General features: G+C 48.5%; 1 protein-coding gene across 2 annotated transcripts in view; it reads left to right on the top strand.

Annotated features, from left to right (window-relative positions):
- Nucleotides 1-1866: 1866 nt before the first annotated feature.
- DENND6B (DENN domain containing 6B) overlaps nt 1867-17515 on the top strand; it is a 31022-nt gene continuing 15373 nt past the window's right edge. The window contains exons 1-7 of one of the 2 annotated variants that reach the window (XM_078147900.1): nt 2038-2125; nt 6385-7221; nt 7456-7618; nt 14545-14583; nt 14663-14705; nt 15910-16025; nt 17188-17268. In XM_078147900.1, coding sequence (XP_078004026.1) covers nt 7574-7618; nt 14545-14583; nt 14663-14705; nt 15910-16025; nt 17188-17268 — 324 coding nt within the window. In that variant the 5' untranslated portion in view covers nt 2038-2125; nt 6385-7221; nt 7456-7573. Of the gene's footprint in view, nt 2126-6384; nt 7222-7455; nt 7619-14544; nt 14584-14662; nt 14706-15909; nt 16026-17187; nt 17269-17515 lie in introns of both variants that reach the window. The other variant, XM_020982872.2, reaches the window with a different exon arrangement.

Here is a 17515-nt window from a genome sequence, read left to right on the forward strand (position 1 = left end):
TTTTTTAAAAAATGTTAGAAATTATCTGAGGAAAGCACGGTACCTTTATGTATATCCCAGAATTTATGTGTAACTCAGGATTTCAGGGTTAAAAGGGACGTGAGGAGCCAATTCTTTAATTCCTGCTCCAGTACATTGCAGAAGTGGTTGCCTGGCCTCTGCCAGAAGAGTGCCTGCTGGAGCAACCCATTCCACTCAGGGACAGCTCTCATTGTTCACTTCCCCAGTGTACTTGGTCATGCCTTCTTTGGCCAAAGAAAACAAAGTCAGACCTTCCTCCATGTGGCATCCCCTCAAATACTTGAAGACAACTATGGTCCCATTCTCCCCCCCATCCCTGGCCACCCAAGCTTCAGGTCAAACATCTTCAGTTTCTTCAGCAAATCTTCCTTTGCCATGGACTCAAAGCCTTTGACCACCCTGGCTGCTCTCATCTAGTCGTTATCCAACTCATCAATGTCTTTCCTAAACTGTGGTACCTAGAACTGTATAAATCTGTTCTTTTTTGGTATATGGACTAAACATCGCCACATAAATCTCAGTTTTGTCCAGATCATTTTGGATTCACTGCTGCACAGTAAAGACTGAATTCAAACACAGTCTAGAAGCATTTATTAAGTACCTACTATGTGCTAGGCACTGAGTGCTAACTTGCAGTCTACCCACCCTGGGATCTGGAGTGGAAAGAATATTTATTTATCTACTAAAATTGTGCGGAGGAAAGTATTTTGAAATGCTAACACTGACCCAGAATTGTGACCCTCGGTACTCCCAGAATCTCCGAGGTGAGAGGGCCCTTAGTCTAGGCCCTCGCTTCCACGGGCGGCACCTGGCTCCTAGCTGAAGATCCCCTAGTGGCCCAACACATTTGTACGGCGAGCAGAACCCTCTGCAAGCTCGGGGGTCTGGGAACCACGCTGCCTCCCGGCCCTCAGGGGATCGCTCTCCCCTCCGTCCCGTGAGGTTCCAGGCAGCCTAGCACTTCCTCATTAGTCTCCCGCCTCTCAAATCCATCCTCACCTAGGATGGATACTCTGAAAACAGGGCCAAACCCTTCGTACCCAGAAGCGGTCAATCACTCCCTAGGGCTCCCCGCCCTTCGGCACATACATTCATTCATTCATTCCCTCACTCATTCCCTCACTCCTTCTTCCCATTCATGCTCGGCCGGCTCAGGCCTGGCTCCGCCCCTTAGATGACCCCGCCCCCCACCCCTGCGGCTCCAGTCTGCACCGCCCTCCGTCCTCGGCCATTTGGGGAGCTCGCCCCCTCCCCCAGCGATCCGCACAACAGCAAGCGCTTGATAAACGTTTGTTGGGCCGATGCACTTGGGGCCGGCACAGGCCCAACCAAGTGACACCAACATTGGGTTACGGTCTCAACTTTCACAACCATAGTCCCACCCCCAAGCCCCCAAAGCCCCCGGAAATGATCTCTAGATAGCTGGGATCCACTCCTCACCCCTCCCCTCCCTCAAGCACCTGTGGCCCTCTCGGCTCCTAACTGCCTCCCGCCCCCCCCCACCCCCGGGCGGGGCCTCCTAGGCCGGGCTGTTACCGGAAGTGTCTTCATCTGGAAACCGGGGACGATCTAGCCGGCAGAAGGCTGCTTTCGCTGCCCCCAGAGAGCTTCGCGCGCAGCATGTTCCTCCCACCGCGGGGTGGCGAGAGTGTGCTGTGAAGGGCGCCACTCTAGGCCTGAGGACGGGGCTACTTCTCTGGGCGAAGGGACGCCGTTCTCTATGGCTCCTTGGCGCAGGCCCGGCACAGGCGGGAGGCGGAGCCGGAGGGGGGGGGGCGGTGCGAGCCGAGGCGCAGGCGCAGTGGTCCCTGGGGCGGTACGAGCGACCCGGTCTCCATGGCAACGCCGCACGGCGGCGCCTGAGGCGGGTCCAGAGCAGTCTGAAGGAGGAGCCGGAGGCGTTCTCGGCCTCGGCATGGATGCTCTGTGGGGCGCTGCCCCGCGCCCGCCGCCGCTCGGCCTGGAGCCGTCAGAGAGCCCGGGCTCCACCCCAACGGCGACCCGCCGGCTCCGCCGCCCACCGCTGCCCTGGGCGCGCTTCTCTGGCTGGCTCGAGTGTGTGTGCGTGGTGGCCTTCGACCTGGAGCTCGGCCAGGCCCTGGAGGTGAGGACGTTTGGGGGGCGGGGGCGGGGCGGGCGAGGAGGAGAGGGCGGGGGGGCGGGGCTGGAGAGGGGACCTGGAGCCAGGCCCTGGAGGTGAGGACGAGTGGGGGGCGGGGCGGGAGCGGGGGAGGGGCGGGGCTGGAGGGGGACCTGGAGCCAGGTCCTGGAGGTGAGGGCGGCTGGGAGGTGGGGCTGGATCTGGGGCAGGGATCCCAACCTCTGTAGCCCCGCGCCCGTCCTGGAGAAGGTGCTTCCTCAGTGGCTGGTGAATGAATGAAAAGGCCGGAGGAGAACGAGCCTTGGAGGGTCGTTTGACAGCCGAGGTGTCGCCTCGAAGCCGCGGGCAGCCTCAGTGGAGCAGCTGGGATCCCGGGGTGCAATCGGAGCAGCAGATGTGCCCGCCTCCTCCTGGAGAAAGCTTAGAGGATGTGGGGGGGGGCCGGGCTAGTCAAAAGCACCATTTCTTGGCGCTAGCCCTCGGTGCTTCCTGGACACGCTCGTAGCACGGAGATGCAGCTTGTGTCAGAGCCATCTCTACTTTAGAAATCAGGCGGGGTTGGGAACGAGACAGAGAAGGCTCAAGGATAGAAAATGATGATGGGGCCGGCGTTAGCCACCTAAGGACCATGACTCTCCCAAGTTGGGTTTCTAGGTCTCGGCTCTTCTGTAATAGTAACCTTCCTCTGTAACAGTAGCCCTGAATAAGAACTCGTTTTATTGCCCCCTGCTTATCCTCTTCCCCCTTCCCAGAGAGACATCTTTTTGTCACCAAGCCTGTCTTGGGGCCTTCTGGCAAGAGCATCCCAGGAGGAATCTCTAGAGGGGGATGGAGCATTAGTGGCCTTTTTGTGGTCAGACAGCATTGCCAGCACCAGGGTGAGAATGAAGGATTATGGGAAAGAGAAAAGATGGCTTCTGCTCAGGAAAACTATATAGTCTAGTTGAGACAAAACAAACAGGAACAATTCCAGAACGATATAAGATGGTATTATTAACTGAGATGATATGTCATCCAGGAGGGAGGGCAGGTTAGCTGATATTGTGAACACCCTCAGGTGCCTCTGCCTCCTTTTGGCCTCTTCTCCATAGTTATCTTATCCTTGAGAAATTGAGGTCTTCTGGAGGTCTCAACCAATTAATTCAATTCAAGGGTGGATCTCCTTGTATCTGTATTTCTGGTGCTTACCACAGTGAAAGGAGGGAAGGGAATAAGCATTAACATAGTACCTACTTTGTACTGGCATGGTTCCGATGCTTCTGACAAATATCATCTCCTCTGATCCTCACAGCCCGGTGAGATAGGTGCTGTTATGATCCCTATTTTACTATTGAGGAAACTGAGACAAACAAAGATTGAATGACGTGCCTAGGGTCACCCAAGGGTCTGTGGTCAGATCTGAACTTGGGTCTACCCAAGTCCAGGCCCAGCCTTCTATCCACTGAGCCACCAGCTGCCTCATAAGGTGCCTTGCAGATAATAAGCTCTTTCTAAATGCCTGTTAGCTGACATCTTTGATAGAAACTTGGAGGTAACGTGGTCTCAGAGAATCCGCATGTCTCCCCTCTGAGGTTGTTTCCCATCTCCTCGGATGTGCATATATAATATTATGTCTATATATACACACATGCACATATGCATACATACATATGCACCTAGTTATTTACATACTGTCTCAGAATGTGAGTTTGAGGGCAGGGACTGTTTTTTTGGTTTGGGTTTTTTTTTAACCTTTCTTTGTATCTCAAGTGATACGCTAGACACAAATGCTATTTCATTGATTGGTAGTGAGAATTTCAGGTGTGTGGAAGAGACTTCCTCCTTATGAAAACTTAAAATCTGTTAAACTGAGGGCAAATGAAGATAAAGAGGAGTCTGTTAACCATGTCTTTGGAGGTACAGGCATTAAGCCTGGAAAAGAGAAGGCTTGGGGACATGATTGCTGTCCTCGACTATTAGAAGGGTTACAACATGAAATTGCAAGTAGACTTCATTCACCAAGCATTTTGGGGGCCTGTTGTGTGCCAGGCACTATGCTAGGTACTGGAACTTGTATGGCTCTGGAGGGCAGAACCCAAGACCAATGAGTAGAAATTACAGAGAGACAGATTTCAACTTAAATTAATAAGACCTTTTAAGGGGGAAAAAAAAGACTCCATTTAAAAAGAAAAAAAAACAATTAAAATGTGAGTTTCCACCTGGAGGTATTTGAACAGAAGATTGATGACTCTCAATAATCCTGTTGGAAGGATTCCTCTGTGGCTAAGGAGTTTGATGATTTCTGAAGAGTATTATTCAGCAAATCCTGGAGGCTGGATCACCACGGTAACCAGCAGTTTCAGCCTGGACCTGAGTCCTTTCCACATGAGGAGCAGAGTTAACAGGGAGCGGGAAAAGTTCAGGAGGGAGGTCCCCAGAGATGGGGTAGGTAGGACTTGAGCTCTGGTTTCTCTCATCACTAATTGAGTGAGTCCAGATTGATTCATCTCTAAGGAAGAGGAGACTCAGGAAGGGAGGAACAGAAAGGGAACTATGAGGGGTGATGAAGACTGAACCAGCACAGTGTGATCAATGGGGTGAGATGAAGATAAGTTTGGAGAATGGGATGGGGGTGCCCTGGAGTCAAGAGGAGGCAGCTCAGGATGACCACTGAATGGGGGAGAGGTGCAGGACAGTAAATGGGATAGGATGGGGGTACCCTGGAGTCAAGGGAAGGCAGCTGGCTGACCATGGGGGGGAGGAAACACTGGGATAAGTGGTACAGGGCACTCAGGCTGATCACCAGGGCTCGCATAAGTAAAGGGTTTGGGACTTCATTTCAGAATACAGTTTTGTATGACACAAATGTCATTTACATTGGCTATTTGCTGTTCCTGAAATGCATTCCCTCCCCGTCTCTGCCTCTAAGAATCTTTGCCTACCCCAGGGCTGCTTCCTCCAGGAGGTCTCCTCTGATCCCCATGACAGCTCACACTTAAAATCTGCTATTTTATATCATTTACTGGTAACATGTTGTTTAAAACATTAAAATCCTGAAATTTTTTTAAAAATCAGCTACTTTCTAAATTTGGGGCTGATTCCTCACCAGTTTCATAAGCCCCACTTTAGGATTCTGGGATTCCTTAAAAAGTACAGTTGGTATTTCTGCTTTAGCCTGATCTCTTATGATTTTCCTTCACGTCCTCTATGTTCCTGCAAAACTGGACTGCTCTTAATGCCCTGTTCTCATCCTGCCCTCTTCTGTTTCCCCTTTGCTGCTACCTCCCAGAAACCTTTCCCTCACTTCCCAGTGAAAGTGAGCTCTCTGTCCCGTCTCTCTCCCTCCCCCCAGCTGCCCAGAGCACTTTGTCTGACTCTCTCTTCATTAACCACAGGTCCCATTCCAGGTCCTGTTCTATCTTTTATCCACTTATCAGTGGACTTACATCATCCCTCCCTATTGGACTGGGCAGACAGGGCCATTTTTCATCTCTGTATTACCAGTGAATGCCAAGGTACTTAATAATAAACATCTGTGCATTTGTCAAATTCAATTTGTTTTGGACAAATTGTCTCTTTTTTGTTCTGTACCTTCCCTTTCTCCCCACCACTGCTTCAGGTTCTCTGTGAATTTTATATCTAACACTATCAGTCTGGCCTAGCTGAATTGTAAGTGCGGGCCAGTCCTCTGTCCCAAGGGTCTTAGGCAGGATGGTAGAGATGATCCCTAACAGGACCATTGAAAATCAAGGTCATAAGACTCCTGCATTTTCGTTGCCTTCCCACAATTTCACTAAACCCTATAACCATCCCAATACTCCCCACCTGTAATGTCTATCTGTAGTTTCCTTCCCCCAACCCCAAGATGCCCTGTGTTTGTCCTCAGCCCTCTGAGCTCCCTTCAGTCTCCTGCCTGCATTCTCCTGGGCCTCTTAGTCCTTAGGGCAACATCCGTCTAGACTAGCAAAGGGATCTTCTACCATACTAACCACACATGGCCAACAAAATCCATTCCAGTTCTCCATATATTGATTAGGAGTTTTTCTAGTTTAAAAAAAGTCAGCTGGGAAGAGTTGAGGAGTGAGGGCCAGAAGAGAACAGAAAAGGGGGAAGGAAGAACCTGGGAACACCCATTATCTGGGCTAAGACTGGGCTGCACAGGAAGAGGAGAGTGTGTATGTGTGTTCCCAGAGGAACAGGGTCTATTTGTGCTAGTTCATACAAGGGCCTTGGTATCTGCAGAATCTGCATGTGTCCCAGGGGTATGGTTATTATTTACTCAGGGGCCTTGCTGACTAAGGGATTGCTGCCTGACCCTGGCCTGGAAGTGAACAGAAAATACTGAAGAATGAAGAGGACAGCCAATTCCTGAAGCAGGGCAGAGAGCAAGGAAAAGACCAGCCTGGCACTGAACTTCTCCGAGTATCGCTGGCACTCTTGGGTCCAGGGGAAAGGACGGTCAGGAAAATGTATTACCCTGCTTTTTGCCACCAGCCCCCAAGGACCATGGGGCCTTTCATGTGTCCTGAGCTGTTCCCTCTTCTCTGTGTGTCTTCCCTCATTAGAATGAGAGCTCCTGGAAAGCAGGAACTGTCGGCTTTTCCCTTAGGTCCCCAGCACTTAGCAAGTGCTCAGCACTTAATTTGTAAGCATTTAATAAAAGCTTTACTCATTCCGAGATGAGGACTAGAGAAAGGTCAGAATTTGGAATCTGGGCATCCTACTGCTGCTTACAACCCGTGTACGCTTGACCAGATGCCTCCCCTTGTCTGAGCTTCGGCCTCCTCATGTGTAAAGTGGTCCCTTCCAGGTCTGAATCTGGGACCTTATGGCTGGTTTTCTGCCTCGGTGACATACAAGCCTTCACAGCAGTCAGAGCCCTGACTGCCCTGGAGACCTCTTGGACAGTCGGAGCCCTGGGTGACGGCAAGGCCCACACTGCCCCTTCCTTTACTGCACGCTCCTCAGCCACTGTTGCCCAGACTGGCTGAAGATGAGTGAATTTCCTGTGTGACTGTTGGAGGGGCTGCTGCAGGCAGAGCTTGGCGGGTCTAGAGGCTAGCTTTGGAATACTTGCAGAGCTGCATCACCCAAGTGGAAGGGGCTGCACTGGTGAGCAGGTACTTTCCTACGCCTAGGCTGCTTCTGGCAGAGAACCACCCCTGCTTTTTCTTTCTTTTCTTATGTAACTTCTACTTCATCTCACTTTTAAAAAGTATCAGGCATTTGTTTTCTCTCCCTCCCATGTCGTTCCCCAACTGGAAGCATTAACAGCAAACCTTGCAACAGATATGCTTCATGAAACAAAACAGTTGCAATCATGCCTGACGAGAGCCGTAAATCTTATTCTGCAGCTTGTTCGCTCTGACAGGATGTGGGCGGCAGATTCCTTCACAGGTCTTCTGGAATCCTCCTCGGTCACTGCATCCTTAAGTCTTTCCAAGGTGTTTGTCTTTACGGTGTCGTTTTTGTATGCATCCTTCTCCTGGTTCTTCTCGCCTCACTGCATCAGTTCATGTGAGTCTTCCCAGGCTTCTCTGAAACCCTCGCCTTTGTCTTTTCTTACAGCACAGTAGTATTCCATCGCATTCATATACCACAGCCTGTTTGGCCATTCCCCAGGTGATGGACACTCCCATATATTTCCGTTCTTTGAGATCACGTTAAAAAACAACAACAACAAAACTACATCAGTATTTTGGTGCATAGGGATCCTTTTCCTTTTTCTTTGGTCTCTTTGGGGGGAATAAGCTTAGAAATGGTGTTGATACATCGAAGGACATATTGTTAGGTGTGGGCCTGATGCCAGCACCCCATTGGTTCAGATTTGACATTGAGATTAAATGAGGCGCTTGTGGGTCATTGAAGAGTTAACAAAAAGAGGCTTACCTAGCCCATGGGACTAGGATATAGTAGCACTTCTATAGACCCCCCCCTTTTTTTTCCCCCTGTAGATGTTCATTTAGTCAGGAGGGCAGGGTTCGATGATTCTCACAGTCTTTAGACCCTTATTAGCTGTGTGACCCTGGGCAAGTCACTTAACCGCTGTCTGCCTCAGTTTCCCCAGCTGTAAAAAGGGAGTATTAACTACTTACCTTAACAGTATTTTGAGGATCAAAGGAGATAATAATTGGAGGGAAAAAACCAGTTAAGACAGTGCCTGGCTCATGTTTTTGTTGTTCATTGGTGCATAGTAAATGCTCCCTTCCCTCTTCAGACATGTGCAAAGCCAGAGAGGCCCTCAGCCACCTCCGCTTCTGGGGTGGGGGAAGAGGAGACAAGCCCTGATTCTAGCACAGATAGGACAGCTTAGTGGCGTGGGGGACGGCATTCTAAACTGCTTCCCGGAGTGGCTGGACCAGTTCGCAGCTCCACCCAGAACATGCTTGTTGCCCGTCATGTCTGCCTCTCCATGGCCTTGTGGACCATGCCGTCCATGAGACTGGCTTGGCAAAGATCCTGGAGTGGTTTGCCACTTTGGCAAACGGGTTGAGTGACTTGCCCAGGGTCACACAGCTACTGAAAGTGTCAGAGGCCAGATTGAACTTAGGTTTTCCTGACTCCAGGCCCAGCACTTCATCCACTGAGCTAGATAGCTGCCCCAGGAGTATACTAGTGCATCTGTTTTCCCTGGCCCCCCAAATACGTCATTTTCCTTTTTTGTCATTTTTGCCAGTATGATGGGTAGAACCTTAAAGTTGCTCCAATTTTTTTTTTATTTCTGTAATTATTCACAGTTTGGAGCATTTCTTTTCACATGGCTGTTGATGACCTGGATTTCTTCCTTCAAAAACTACCTGTTCTAGACCTAAAAGGGGCATTAGAACATAAGATGTTAGAGATCATCTTTTCTAATACTTTCAGTTTGCAGATGAGGATACCGAGGCCTAGAACTTAGGTGAATTACTCAAACTTGTAAAAGTAGTAAATGATGAGCCAGGATTCGTGTGCAGGTCCTTTAACTCCAAAGCCAGTGCTTTAGAAAAAATACAAGAGGGGCAGCTGGGTGGCACAGTGGATAGAGCACCAGCCCTGAAGTCAGACCAAACACTTGACACACTTACTAGCTATGTGACCCTGGGCAAGTCACTTAACCCTAATTGCCAAAAAAAAACTAAAAGAAAGAAAACTACCTAATTGTAGCCTTTAACCATTTAGATAAATTTGAATCAATTCCTTGTATGTCTTAGAAATGAGACCTTTATCAGAGAAACTTGCTGCAAAATTTTTCCCAATTAATTTCCCAAAATTCTCTCAATTTCCCAATAGTTCCCCTCTAATTTTAGTCACAGTGGTTTCATTTGTGCAGAACTTTTTCATTTTAAGTAACCAACGTTGTGCATTTTGCCTTCTTTGATCTTCTCTATCCCATGTTTGGTTATAAAGTCTTCCTTTATCAATAGATCTGAGAGGAAATGTCTTTCTTGCTCCTCTAATTTATCATATGACCTTTTATATCTAAGTCATGTATCCATTTCAAGCTAATCTTAGTATATGGGGTGAGGTGGTACTCTAAACCTAATTTCTGCCAGACTGCTTTCTGATTTTCCTAGCAATTTTTGTCGGATACATATTATTATTCCCATTTTACAGTTAAGGAAACAGAGGTAAACGAGCCCCGATTATTCGTCTTGAACTCGGGTCTTCTTGACTCCAGGCAGAACTCTGTGCGCTGTTGCTGCACCCAGCTGGCTCTTAAACATTCGTAAATATTGATGCTTCCTCAGATTTCCTTACTTCCCAGGCCCTCAGTCTGTTCAGTTCCTATGACCACAGACGGTCACATCCTTGATTTTGGCACACCCTGGTTTTGGGGTTTATAAACGCCCAAATCCCATAATCTGATCACAATCTTTTATCATCCCATCTTTCTCTCGGCATGAGGCCTCCGTCCTCTTCAGCCTCTTTTCACGCCCAGGCAATACATGCGTCATCTCTCAGTGCGCTCCTTTCCTTGTCTTGATCCCTTGGTGAGCTAGCTGAAGTAACACTGGACTCTGCTTTAACCTCTTTCCCCCTTTGTCCTGTCACCAATCACTCCACTCCCAAAGCCCACTGGTGTATTACTCCTGTTCTCTGCCCCAAACTCCTCATCACGTACCATTGAACAGAACTGGAGGAATCATTGAATGGAGCCGATTCCAGTCCCCTGCAGATGGATGTTGTCTCATCTATGCTGGGCCCTCACGGCAGCAGTGCCGGCATTCTACTCCTTCCTCATCCAGTTGCTCTTCCACTCTTTGTGGCAGCGGCTCCCACGGCCACCCCTGTGTTGGCTGAGCACCTTGTCTTAGACTCACTCCCAAGATGGAAGCCATTTGTGTGGAGCTCCCGCATCTGCCTCTCGTCTCACACGTAGGGGTCCTCCTTTACCTCCTGTCTCAGATGAGGTGGCGGCCAGGCCCAGTGCCTCTCCACTTACCTCGTCATAGTGCCTGCTCTTGTTTTTGCTGTTCTCTTGTATCCTACACTGCTGCCCACAGACACACCCATTTCTCTCCTGTCCTTGAAAACCCTGCATCTTCTGGACTCTGAGTCTCAGCCTCTGTGTGCTGCTTCTCCAGTGTGAAGAGGCAGGGTATGATAGCCATGACTCACTTTTAATTTTATGAGTCTTATTTTAGGAGGAGCATCACAGCCAAGGCACAAAAAGGACATATGGATTCAACTACAAAATGCTCCTTAAAGAAATAAAAAACAACTTAAAGGGCTGGAGAATATTCAGTGCTCATGGCTGGGCCATGCCAATATGATAAAAATGACAGTATACCAAAGTTAATTTATGTTTCCAATGCTATACCAATCAGATTACCATGGGATACTTTATAGAACCTGAAAACATAAATTACCTAGGAAAAAACTCCTTTTTTGATTTAAAAAAACTGCTGGGAAAAATGGAAAGCAGTCTGGCAAAAATGAGGTTTAGACCAACGCCTTACACCACGCACTACAATATATGCTAAGTGGATATGCGATCTTAATATTAAAGATCATGTCATGAAAATTAGAAGAGAAACAAATCATATGCCTCTCACAGATAGGAGTATAAAACCTGTTTTTAACCAAACAAGTGGGGATAGGGATAGGGTTCGTTGCAAAAGATAAAATGGATGACTTTGATTAAGCTTCCGCATAAAATGTATCTAGGATAAGAAAGGAAGCAGGCAAATGGAGAAAAAAACCATTTTATCACATTTTTCTACTAAGGGCTTGTTATCCAAAATATATAAACAATAAATGGACACAAAACTAATAGTCATTCTCCAATAGATAAGTGGTCAAAGGATTTGAAGAAACAGTTCTCACAGAAAGAACTGCAAAGTACTTAGAACCACATTAAAGAATACCCCAAATCACTAATACTAAAAGAAACGCAAATCAAAACTGCCCTACATTTTTACTTCACACCCTGCAAATTGTCAAAAAAAAAATAAAAGTGGCAACATTCAACATGGGGGAGGTTATGGCAAGATAGGCACACCAGTAGATGTTGTTGGCGGAGCTGTGAAGTGGTGCACTCGCTTTGGAGTCGTGCAAGTAAAGTCACTAAAATGCCCATACCTTTTGAACCAGAGACATCATTACGAGATGTACATACCCCCAAGGAAGCCATCGATAAGAAAAGATTCCCAGATACATTAAAGTATGTATAGTAGCACTTTTTGTGAGGGGAAAGAATCGGAAACAAAGGAGATGCCCATTCATTAGGGAATGACTCCATAAATTATGGTGTGTGACTATAATGGAATATTACTGTTCTGTGAAAAATGTAAATGAGGAATACAGAGAAGCCTGGAAAGAGCTATATGAACCGATAAAGTGAAATCAGTGGAACCAAAAAAAAAAAATCTCCATAATGACTACAGCAAATGGAAGTGTGGAAAATGATACACTAAAAGCGAAAGTAAATATAACAAAAATTGGGTTTTTTCTCAATTATATATAAACAAAAATCTTTAACATTCTTTTTTTTTTAACTTTTAGTTCCATATTCTCTCCTTCCTTCCCTCCCCTCCTCCCTCCTTGAGGAGGCAAGCACTTTGATTATACATATATATATATATATATATGTATATATATATATATATATATATATGTATATATATATATATATATATATACACACACACACACACACATATGTAGATACATATATATACATATGTACATAATATATATACATGTATGCATACATATATACATATATATACACACAAATATATGTATGCGCAGTCATGGCAAAGCATTCCCTTATTAGTCATGTTGCAAAAGAAAATGTAGACCAAAAGAACAAAAATGATAAAATAAAAAAGTCTACTTCAATCTGCATTCAGACTCCATCAGTCCTTTCTCTGGAGGTGGATAGCATTTTTCATCACAAGTCCTTCAGAATTGTCTTGGATCTTTGTTTTGCTGAGAATAGCTAAGTCATTCACGGTTTATCTTCATACAGTATTGCTGTTACTGTGTAATGTAACAACATTATAATAGTCCATCAGGACTAGACCCAGAATGAAGAGAGCCGAGAAGACACCCCCAACTTCCCCTCAGTGGAGGGGGAAGGCTCACAGGGTTTGCACACGACACATGGTTTTGGACTTTTTCAGTGTATTCTTCAGTGGCCCCAATTTTTTTTCCCCGTGTGTGTGTGTGTGTGTGTGTGTGTGTGTGTGTGTGTGTGTGTTTAAAAAATACCATTTGTTATATGAGATGGTACTTTAGGAGGGTAAAGGGAGGGATACTGAGAATAACTGATCATGTAAGAAACAGAAGACATAAATAAAAATTTATTTAAAAATAGAAACAAAATTAGAGATCCTGTCAATATCATGGAACCAGATTAAAATGCAATTGGGAAATGTTCAACAAAATAAATAAAAATATAGGAATATAAATAAATGTTAATTAGGTTTTCTGAGTCAGTGCAGGGATCTGTTTCTATTTGAGTTCGATATCACTGATGTAGAGTATAATTTGATACTTCTTTGATATATATTTAACATACTAAACATTTCCAGATGTGTCTAGATTCTTACATTGAGATATAATTCTAAAATGGAAATTTTAAAATACATTTGATGGTATTTACCACCTTGGATAAATTGAGTACCCTTGTACCAAACATCATTATAAAAGAGGCCTTATTTATAATCATGACAACAATAGATCTATAGTAATAGACTTATATGACAGTCTGAGGTTTGAAAAATGCTTTGCATGCATCATCATTTTGCCATAAAAAAATTAAGAGTAAATTTTCTTTACACCAAAAAAGGGGGGGGGGGGGGTTGTCACATTTTAGTGTTTTATTAGTGCTTGTTTTTTACCTCACTCCTTTCCTCAACCCCAGACTCATGACCAGACAAACCTTCACAGTGGAGGCACCCAAGTCTTTTCTTCTGATCAGCTCCTTCATCCTGTCTTGGAGGCTTCCGACATCCTTGCCCTGGAAAGCAAGAGGGCCTAGCTAAAGCAAGGCATCCCATTGTCTTTGTTGTCCCCCCCAGTTGCTTTCCTGGGGCCCTCTTCGCAACATGGCACACAGACCTTTGGTCTCTTTGGTCCTTATTTCACATTGCTCTGCCCAGTCCTCGTGTGGGCACTTCAGTGACTGCCAACCGTGGCTCTTCCCAGCCACCAAGGGCCATGCGGCCGTGTGGAAGCCTCCCCCAGTCACGTTGCAGAGACAGGGCAGAGTCCAGAGGCAGGAGGGGCTTTGGGTCACTCATCCTCTCTGTATTTTGGAAGCAAGATCGCCATTTTCACTTTGTGACAGCCTCCAAAATAATTCCAGGTGGTTTAATGAAAGCTGATTTGCTAAGTTAGCAAAATCCTCATTCCCTCCAGCTGGGGCCTCAGTAGCCTCTGTTCCCCTTAAGCACCTGTAGCCAGTCATTTCTGGGAAACAATCCTTTTCTTTTTGCTTTGCCTATCTCATTAAAAACTAATTGTAAAAGAAGGCCTTCCTGCAGCCCTGGCATCAGAATCCAGAATTGGGGCTTTTTTCTTTAGCTAGTGACTGCCTTGTGGCTTCGGGTGTTATTCATTATCCCATTTTCTGTGCCTCAGTTTCTTCCTCTAAGATATTAGGATGATTCCCCTCACCTGTATCCTAACCCAGAGAGCACACTGGATTGTAACTGGGCTCGTCACTCTGAGACTTGATTGTCCCTAGACGTAGGGAGAAAAACAGCACCAGTGTGGCAGCTTTGTTCCCCGTGAGGATTTCAGGCTAATTCTACTGTAATTTAGGGGATGGGGAAGGAAGGGAATAGAGAAGCCTGGGCTTCCTCGGGTTATTGAGAGGGCTGAGAATTGCTGCGTGTCTGCCCCCATCTCAGAGAGGGGCCCATAAACTCATCCTTTCTGACAAAGATCCTCCGGAGACACTGTGGCAGCCCACTCACGTCCTGATAGTGTGTTCTGTTTGTTTTCTTCTGCAGCTGGTATACCCTTATGACTCCAGGCTGACAGAGAAGGAGGTAGGTCTCCTGTACCCTTGGCAGTGCCCTTCAGACAGCAACATCCTGCAGTTTCATTGTGTTTTCCTATCTGTTACAGAAAACCAGCATCTGCTACTTGTCTTTTCCCGACTCTTACTCAGGTAGGCAGCTCTGCTTCCCCAACTTGTCAGAGTAAGGAGGGAGGGCACAGAGCAGAGAGCAGGCCCAAGGTGCTCTGTCACGGCACGGGACCTGCTGGCAGAAAGACCCACCTCCCTCAGCGTGTGGCAAGTCTCCGTGTGTGTCTTCTGAGGTGACAGTGCAGAGAACGCACCCCAGGGCTGGCTGGCTCGCCTGGGCCCTGGCTCAGCCGTGGTCCCGAAGACAGTCTTAGTTCACATGCATGGATTAGTTTATGTTTTACATGTGCTATCCCTGTGTCACAGGCCCCGCACCTCTGTCTGTATGTGGTGGGGCCCTTGCTACACTAGCACACACATGCTGAAACATTGTGGCCAGGATTGTGACGAAGCCCAGCACTGCTTCCTTGTTCTGCTTCTAGGGAGCAGACAGTGAGCTTTCCCCATACCCCACAGCCTTGAACCTCTTTCCCAAGGAAAGCCCTGCCACCCCAAGCACCACAGCCCACAGCAGTAACTTCTCAGGGAATAGATACCTGAGCCTGTCGTCTGAAGGGGCTTCTTTGATGTCCCAGCCTGCTAACTGCGCCTGCACGCTTATAGTGCCAGAGGCCATGAAGGAAATCTCTGTGTTATGAGCACGTTTGCAGGGAGGGCCCGAGACGACAGATCTGAGCCATGGCCAGAGGAGAAATTACAGGGAGGAAGGAAGGTGACCTTTGAATCTTCCTTTGCTGAAGGGCAGAGAAAGACACCGTTAACTTTCTCCTTGTGGCTTAAGCCTCCCAGCTTTTCCCAGAACCTTAGATTCATGGTGGTCATGTGATCTCTGACCCACAGCCTTGGGCCTCTTCTTGAATTCCTTATCAGGCTTCTTTGCAGAATGCCAGGCTACTCTGAAGGCTCAGGAGCGGGTACCACCCTTGTCCCGGCTTTATTGCACGGACGGGGTGCCAGGGTCATGGGGGTCAAGGTCTGGCACAGGCCACTCATTTCCTGAGCTTGAAACCAAGCTTGCCCCATGCTTGGGACTCCTCCCCAGGGCCCCTGGGGGCTCAAGCTCTCAGCAAGCATCAGACTTCGAGGCTTAGAGGACAGCTGGAGCTGCCCTCGAACCACTGGGCGCTCTGTGCCAGCACAGCCCTGGAGGCTCCTGGAGGGCCAGCCTCAGTGTCAGGACTGCCCATGTGCCGTGGGTAACTGGCTCAGGCCTTGCTTCTTTCAGGCTGCCTTGGGGACACCCAGTTTAGCTTCCGGATGCGTCAGTCTGGGGGACAGAGGGACCTCCACTCTCTTGATGATGACGATGGCTATGACAGAGGGGCTCCCGTCACCCTGCAGGTGAGCGAGCCGCTCCCGGCTGGGGCCTCTCCGAGGACCATAGACAGGGTGGGGTGGGAGTGTCCAGCCTCCGTTGTCTGGCTCCTGCAGGCGGGCCACGTGATGGACACTTAGTACAGTAGGAGGGGGTGGGCCACGCGATGGCTCGAGGGGGATAACGTGTGCACAGAGCAGCCTTCCAGGACGTAGGGCTCTTGGCCTGACTGGCCCGGGAGCCACAGACACAGACCTGTTTGTTTGTTTGTTTGGCAAGGCAGTTGGGGTTAAGTGACTTGCCCAGGGTCACACAGCCAGTGTCAGGTATGTGGTCTGAGACCAGATTTGAACTCAGGTCCTCCTGAGTCCAGGGCTGGGGCTCTATCCTCTGCGCCACCTAGCTGCCCCACACAGACCTGTTTGTTGCTGGCCTGTTTCGAAGCCTTCCTGGCCACATGTTAGGCTCCCCTCCACACCAGGCCAAGGCCTCAGAGCAGGAGGAGGCAGGCTGTGGTTGGATCCTAGCACTGGGCCCTGTCCCCTTCTCCTGAGGGCAGAGGCCCGCCTCATACTTGCGAAGTTTGCTCAGCTCAGGAGGTGCTGTGGTCCCTTGCTTCTGGGCTCTGGGGACACGTTGGCTTGGCCTACCTCCGTGCAAGCTTCCCCTGGCCCTGCTGAGGGGCTTACCTCAAGGAAGCTGCCCCTCCCCTCCCCTTCCCTTCCTGTTCTCCCCTCTCCACATCCTGACCACCAGCTGGGCTTGGTGGCAAATTCCAAGTCTCATTTGTTCCATTCATTCAGCAAGAGCTTGTGTCCTTGGTAGGAGTAGGGATGGGGGTGAGGGTGGTGTAAGGCCTGTGGAAGGCAGGTGGTCCCTGCCTTCCTGTGGCTTCCCACTCAGTAGAGAAGGCTTGGTCTTCCTGTGTAAGCCTGGCCACCTTGGTTACTGTGCTTGGGAGGTCTTCATTCACTGTCAGGTCAGCCCAGCCCTTCACCTCTCTCTTCCTCTCTGGGCCTCAGACCATGCATTGCTGTGGGGAAGGGGTGAGGAGACGCCTTAACCACGGTCCTTGTCTCTGGGGCCTTTCCCTGTTGGCAGAGAGGGCAGCGGACGAAGGGCTGCTGGGTAGAAAGAGAATGTTGCTCTGGCCTGGGATGCCACCTGATGGCTGCCTGTCTTTGACAGAGAGAGGCCGCCCACTTGTTTGGCTACGTGTACTTCAGACAGGTAAAGGACAGTGCTGTGAAGAGAGGCTACTTCCAGAAGGTAAGACCAGGTGCCCCACGGAGGCCAGCAGCCCCTCCCAGGCTAGGCTCCTTTGCCCAGTAGCCAGCTGTTTGCAGCCCCCTCTCACCTCCTTGTCCACCACATGGCTCAAGCGTGAGGACAGGTCCAGTCAGGAGCATCTGAAGAGCCTGCTGGACCTTGCTTTGGCGAGCAGGCCGTGGGGTCCTTTGAAATCATGCTTTGGAAGTCGAAGGTGGTTGTGGTAGTGGGCACTCCAGTGTGCAGG

The sequence above is a fragment of the Phascolarctos cinereus genome, unplaced genomic scaffold, assembly GCF_003287225.1.
Source record: "Phascolarctos cinereus isolate Bilbo 61053 unplaced genomic scaffold, phaCin_HiC Scaffold_1;HRSCAF=81, whole genome shotgun sequence".
NCBI classification, from domain to species: Eukaryota; Metazoa; Chordata; class Mammalia; order Diprotodontia; family Phascolarctidae; genus Phascolarctos; species Phascolarctos cinereus.